The sequence below is a fragment of the Coregonus lavaretus genome (genome assembly GCF_964263955.1).
Source record: "Coregonus lavaretus genome assembly, chromosome: 17".
NCBI classification, from domain to species: Eukaryota; Metazoa; Chordata; class Actinopteri; order Salmoniformes; family Salmonidae; genus Coregonus; species Coregonus lavaretus.
Window position 1 is genome coordinate 38,637,810 of NC_140004.1, and position 7,241 is coordinate 38,645,050.

The 7,241-nt window shown below is 41.5% G+C and overlaps 1 protein-coding gene across 2 annotated transcripts; it reads right to left on the minus strand.

Annotated features, from left to right (window-relative positions):
* Positions 1–1,305: 1,305 nt before the first annotated feature.
* Positions 1,306–6,378, minus strand: LOC311144524 (RAB7A-interacting MON1-CCZ1 complex subunit 1-like). Of its 2 annotated transcripts, none has more exons than XM_084180551.1 (6): positions 6,148–6,378; positions 4,913–5,022; positions 3,261–3,407; positions 2,778–2,903; positions 2,538–2,652; positions 1,306–2,357 (listed from the first exon to the last, which is right to left on the minus strand). In XM_084180551.1, the coding sequence occupies exons 1-6, from the start codon at positions 6,239–6,241 to the stop codon at positions 2,122–2,124; spliced, it is 828 nt and encodes a 275-aa protein (XP_084036677.1). In that variant the 5' UTR covers positions 6,242–6,378; the 3' UTR covers positions 1,306–2,121. The 2 variants fall into 2 exon arrangements, with proteins under 2 accessions (XP_084036677.1, XP_084036676.1); XM_084180550.1 differs by having other exon boundaries at positions 2,778–2,909.
* Between the last annotated feature and the right edge of the window lie 863 nt (positions 6,379–7,241).

A 7,241-nucleotide genomic window follows, 5' to 3' on the forward strand; every position in this document is an offset into this window, starting at 1 on the left:
ACTGGTCAGAATTGAAGGAATGATGGATAGCGCTAAATACAGGGAAATTCTTGAGGGAAACCTGTTTCAGTCTTCCAGAGATTTGAGACTGGGAGGGAGGTTCACCTTCCAGCAGGACAATGACCCTAAGCATACTGCTAAAGCAACACTCGAGTGGTTTAAGGGGAAACATTTAAATGTCTTGGAATGGCCTAGTCAAAGCCCAGACCTCAATCCAATTGAGAATCTGTAGTATGACTTAAAGATTGCTGTACACCAGCAGAACCCATCCAACTTGAAGGAGCTGGAGCAGTTTTGCCTTGAAGAATGGGAAAAAAATCCCAGTGACTAGATGTGCCAAGCTTATAGAGACATACCCCAAGAGACTTGCAGCTGTAATTGCTGCAAAAGGTGGCGCTACAAAGTATTGCCTTTGGGGAAGGGGAAGGGGAAGGGGGGGGGGGGGGGGGGGTAATAGTTGTGCATGCTCAAGTTTTGTTTTTTTGTCTTATTTCTTGTTTGTTTCACACACAAAAAATATTTTGCATCTTACATTTTAGTCATTTAGCAGACGCTCTTATCCAGAGCGACTTACAGTTAGTGAGTGCATACATTTTAATACTGGCCCCCCGTGGGAAATGAACCCACAACCCTGCCGTTGCAAGCGCCATGCTCTACCAACTGAGCTACAGGGGACTACTCTTCAAAGCGGCAGGCATGTTGTGTAAATCAAATGATACAAACCCCCCCAAAAAATCCATTTTAATTCCAGGTTGTAAGGCAACAAAATAGGAAAAATGCCAAGCGTGGTGAATACTTTCACAAGCCAGTGTATGGATGCTCCTTATCATTTGTTTTCCCACTGAAGTACCTCCTCTCTGAACTGTCTGAGACTTCGTATAACTAGACTCCTTCCTCTGACCTTTCCCTGACATCAATAAGGCATCCGAGCTATCCTCAATGTGCTAAACATTACTTCTCAAAGCTCAAATCACTACTATGAAAGGGAAGTTGAAAGCAAATGTGACATTTTTTGTTACAACCATAGAGAAGACTCATCTTTATAGCTGTGCCATTATAGTGTCTGTGACAGCATGGGCAGTGCCATTGAAGCTACAACCCATAGGAATCCCCACCCAGTTGACTACTTTAAAATGGTGGAAGCCCTCAATGACACTGCCCATGCTAAAACGGCCTCTATCATTCTCTATGGTTACCACTGACTGAGCTTACAAGAGTTCACCACTCACTACATTGCCGTGGAAGAGGTGCATTGTGGTTATTGTAGTTGTATTACTGTGCAAAACATTTTACAACTCATTTTAAACCAACATATATTTATTTTCAATGATGACATAAAAATAACAAATGAAATGTTTTTTTTTCTTCCAAAAAGAACAGAGAATCTGCATTTAAATGCACACTATCAAAAGATCTAAGTTCCTGTCACTGGGACATTACTCCTTGTCAGTGTTTTTTTTTTTTTTAAATAAGTGAGAAAAAGAGGTGGCATATTACAAAGCTGATGTTTCAAACAAAAAACTGTACATACTCAAAAATGGTCATGAATACTTCAGTCACCAACTCTGTGTATTCCCCATCTTAACTTTTTCCCCCCCATATATATTTATATATAAATGCAATTAATTTAAAAAAAACATAACAAAATAATAATAATTAAAACAATAAATAAAAACAGTTGCTGTGCAATGTTTCATTACAAGCTATATTATCATTCATCTTCAAACAATTTTTTTAGTTTTTAGTTTAGTTAATAATCTTATTTTAATATAATTATTATTCTACCACATTCTCAGAGCAAAACACATGCCCAACCAACAGTCTGAAATCTGGAAGATAAGTGCTTCTTGCAGGGAACGGGGAGACTCAAATTTAATTAACATCCCTCCCTACCCTAGCCCCTCATTCTTCACCTACCCTAGCCCCTCATTCTTCACCTACCCTTGCCCCAACCTTCACCCCCTCAGTCAGCCGGAGCCTTTCAGAACGGGAAAAAGTTGACCCTAGAAACTGATCCGTCAGATTCCCTCTCCCTTAATGCTTAGCATTACAATTCAGGGTTTGATTATCTGATCCTAGATCAGTGCCTAAGGGAAACTTGTACCCATAGCCCTCCCTGGTTCACTGTAAGATACTAAGAATTTCCTTGGCATTCTCAGTGTTCCAGCCCTGGCCCTGAAGAGGGCCGTCACAGGCCAGCACGTATTTGTGCAGGATCTGCGTCCCAATGTCCCGGAAGTGAAGCCGGTCCTCTTTGCGTTCCGTGGAATCCACGCTGCAGTCCTCGTACTTCACAGCCCAGAAACACATCTCCCCGATGTACATCATCGTCAACAGGTGGGTGTCTGAGAAGATGCCTGTTGGAAAATAAATAAAAACAGATAAATAACCAGATGTGTTTTTTCATCCCTTTACGAGAAATGAAGAAAGTGAAGAAAAAGGTTGTCTTGATAATGTCAAAACAAGCATGTAACATTGACAAAATAAACAGGCCACAACAAAACACATGTATAACATTATAGCGGTCCTGTGTTTACCTTCAGCCAGGAAGTTGGCGGTAGCAGAGTCGTGAAACACCACCCCGTCATTGAGCTTCACAGAGTTCCTCACCTGCAGCATCCTCATCAGGTAGCGCACCCCCTCCTGAAGACACTGACACAAGACAGACACAACAACAACACTCCGCATGAACAACAGGCGTAAGGAATCCAACTCTGATAGTAGCAGGTGCACTGCAATTCAAGTTAGGACTTCTATATAAAGTTAGATGGCCCTACCTTGAGGAAAGTGGCCTTGTTCTTCTTGATCCACTGCTTGCGTTGGTGGAGGGTGTGGCAGTACATGTAAAGCAGTGCTCCACGTCTCCAGTAGAGGCACTCTAACACCTCTAGCCCCAGCACTGACTGCACCTGGAACAGGGACAGCTGTCACTAAACAATAGTGTGTGTCACCGGAAGTTGGTGGCACCTTAATTGGGGAGGACGGGCTCGTGGTAATGGTTGGCGCTAAATAAGTGGAATGGTATCAAATACAGCAAACGGATGGTTTCCATGTGTATGATACCATTCCATTTGCTCCGTTCCAGACATTATTATGAGCCGTCCGCCCCACAGCAGACTCCATTGGTGTGTGTGGTATGTAAATTTGCTGTTATTTTCTTGTAGTGAACAAAATACTCAGTGCATAGGGTATGAGGTCCTATGCACATGCATTGCCCTTTAAGAGCAGGCTGAATATCTCTTGCACGCAGGCACGCACACCTCTTGGGCCGGGAACAGCCTCCCGGCCAGCACCTCTGGCTCTGTGAGGTCCTGCAGCAGCTGTTGGATCTTAAAGGGCGAGCAGTCCTCCGGGAACTCCTGGTCCACCAGCTTGTTCTCCTCATAGAACGTGATGTCCAGGATCACCTACACACACACACACACACACACACACTTACTTTAGTGTCATTCTTTACTTTAAAAGACCCAGTGCAGTCAAACATTTTGATTTTCCTGTGTTTTATATACATTTCCACAATATGAGGTTGGAATAATACTGTGAAAATGATGATAATTCCCTTTAAGTGTAAGAGCTCTTTGAAAAGACTGCCTGAAATTCCAGCCGGTTTTGGTGGGATGGAGTTTTGGCCTGCCTGGTGACATCACCATGCGGTAAATTAGTTAATAGACCAATAAGAAAGTTCCAAACCTCTCTGCCAACAGCTTGCTTTCCCCTTACCACTCAGACAGTCCTAGAAAATTGCTCTTGGCTAAGAAGCTATTTGTTCATTTTTTAAAACCATTTTAATAAGAAAAAAACCTTCACAGTAAGGTACTTAATTGTTACCCAGAAATTAATTGATATTGAGATTTAAAAAAATAAACTGCTGCATTGGACCTTTAACACAAATAAATATGATTAAACAATAATATAGTTTTTGCAATTAACCCATTCAGCCATGCTCTTTGGCTAACATTTATGACAAGAGTCACATGGTCGGCCGAACTTCAACTCTAATGCAGGTGAATTGCAGACTTCTTCCACAGGCTAGATTTGTCCACAGGCTGTTGGCCAACTCCCTTCAAGAAGGCAAATGTCTTTGTCTCTCCAACAGCCTGTCTACAACTCTGCTATGGTGGGTGGGGATGATGCGGATAACTCAGACAGACCGTGGGTTGGGAGTTATGTCAATGTCGTCAACAAGTCACTGGGTTTAGCATCAGCACTGCACTTTGAAGTTGGAATTCAAATCTTTTGAACTCTTCTAGAGTTCCACATTTGTGGACTAGTTCCCCTCTTTTTAAAGTGCATCATTGTGTCATTTCGTCTTTTGAAAGTAATCACTGATTTTCTATGGTCTGACAGGTGAAAGGATGAACAAACATTCCATTCACTAACAGATCAGTGATTGGGCTACTTCAAGGACATGAGGAAGGGTGCATTTAATTTGTGAACAGAGCCAGTCACAACGAGGATACTGGTCAGTTGAAGGTTCCCGCATCAAGGAAGGACAACAAGTGTGTCTGCTCTTTCACACCTTCAGGCTCATGTCATTGGATGACAATTACGACTTTTAACAAAATAGAGTACTGTTATCCTATTTCGAACAGCAGGTGGAAGAACTACTAGAACATAAAATAGACATGTGGGGAATTTGCTTGCCTCGTGAACCAGCCTGGGCATGCCATATCTCACCAAAACAACAATCTGTTTGGTTCTATGAGGCTACCTATTTGCAACTAACAAGGCCTGAACACATGAAGTCTACCGTTTACATTCAGTAGGCCAATTGCCTGCCTACCTGACTGAACAGGATTATCAGAGATGAAGGGAACTTGGATGGTATGGTAACATATTTGAATTCACACCTAGCCTAAAACATTTTGTCTAGACTCTAGCTAGAACAGTAACATTTAATGAACTGCAATACCTGAGTGTAATCCTGAAGCAGTTTAGGCAGACTGTTACTCTCCCCCCCTTGTCTGTAAAAGCTTTTCAACTTGTCTAGTATCGCAGAAGCATTCTGTAAATAGTCATCATCTAGGAGAAAATAAAGTTGTTAAATATGTATTACAGGTCTAACTTTATGTCCAAACAGTACATCTCATGCTTACAGAGTTTAATGTATAATTTCAGGTGTTAGTTTAAACACACTGTTCATTTACATTTTAGTCATTTAGCAGACGCTCTTATCCAGAGCGACTTACAGTTAGTGAGTGCATACATTTTTTTTCTTCTCATACTGGTCCCCTGTGGGAAATGAACCCACTACCCTGGCGTTGCAAACGCCATGCTCTACCAACTGAGCTACACGAGACTAGATTTCTATGTCATTGTGACAATGTCTTTCACAGTGGCATGATAATGGCATAAAATGTAAGGAGCTGCCCTTTGAGTTAGTCAGTAAAGAAGATAACCTAGCTATGTCCTCCGGCCACCATAGTACACAGTTTTATTGGTCTAGACTAGAGTTGACAAAATCAAGTTCACTGGAAGAGAATAGTTGGCCAGTAAGCAAAGAACTTACACAAAGTGGAATACATTTAGCTACCTAGCTAATAAATCCAAGAAATCAGGATCCCAGAATAGCCTAGATACATTGGTCAAGCAATCTGCAATAACATTATGCATTGAATGTTTTGAAAAGTAACGGATCAATACCCCTAGCTCAGCATCTTTGTCGACACATTAGTTGGCTAGCTATCTGCTCCCTAGCTAACGTTACAGTACCACATCAATTAATTCAGTTCGATTCAAATGGCCTTTATTGACATGGGAAACATGTTTACATCGCCAAAGCAAGTGAAATAAACAAACAAAATGTAAAACAAAAATAATTAGCTAACTAGCTAGGTATCAAGTTAGCTCGCTAACGCTAACTAGCTAACGTAGCTAATAATGTAAACGTTAGCTACGTTCTCAAGCAAACCTAACTAGCTAGCGAATGTATGCGATGAGTGATATAGTTTAATACTGTTGTTGCAACTTTGACAAACTAGCTAGTTTAGCTACCTTGGTCTGGTGTTATCATAAAGTATTTATGGTGTTATGGTCGCTAACGTAGCTAGCTAAATAAGCCAGCTGAGAAGAGCTTTCAACTGAACACATTGAAGTGACATTAGCTACCTTTCTTTACAAATGATTGTTATAACAGTGCACACCTACCTTGTTTCTCGGTTCTGAGGCTTGCGCACTTACTGTCCAACTCAAAGATCCTTCTCTCCAGTTCGAACCCCTGTCGTCTGCAGTCGTCGGCCATGACTAAAACACTGTCACGTGACGCTATGATTATTCATTCACGTGGTGAACGTGTTAATTTTATTATCTGCAGCAGGTTTCATGCGAATATTCTAAAATCCGCATGCAGAAAATATGAGCATTTCCCCAGAAGTGGTGTTTCCGCCAAACGGATTTGTGCGTGATGACGTATGAATACGAAATGTACTCTTTCGCTTACGTTTTCATGTACCGAATAAAAATCTAAAATTACATGTGTTTCCATTGCATTTTCGACTCTACCTATAGTTTTGGCACAAAAACTGTTGCGTTAAATAGCAAATGTGCCTACATGTTATTGGGGATTTATTATTCTCCTAAATTGATGGGATGACTAACTTAGAAAGAATGCAGTCTTGACTGGGCTAATGTAGGCTGTGACACCTGGCAAGGCTGTGATTGATGTGAAGAGCTGCTTTAGGGGGTAAAAATAAGATAAGGATTGTGTCTTCAAATGCTAGACTATAATAGTTATTTGTGATCTGTGAGCCTTCCTTTGACATAGGAATGATGTCTAAGGGAGCTGGCTCTTCTCACTATGATAGGTTGTTATGATAATCTTGTGCCTGGCTGAAGTGTGTAACAAATGGTGCCGAGGAGATGAGAGCAACCCCTGAATCAACGGATTGGCTGAGAAAGTTTAAACCACGCTCAAGTCTTTACTCTAATTGGCCAGCAGAGAAGTGGGAAACTCCCTCTGTCAGAGTATTTGGGTATTGTTTCTGGAACAATGTGTTAGTTGTCTGGGGTGTTCTGCGAGACATCTCAGAGAGCCCGTATATACGAAACATCATATTTACCATTGAAGGTTTTTGCATTAATTAAAATAACTAGTATACCTTAGAAGTCGTGTTGACCTCTTTTGTTCCTGATACCAGATTTGAATTGACGCGACTTTGACAATTGGTGACCCCGACGCGGTCTGGTAGAAGGGACTTCGCTGGATACTGTCCGGCCCTTTTGGTCAACTCTTTAATCGAACC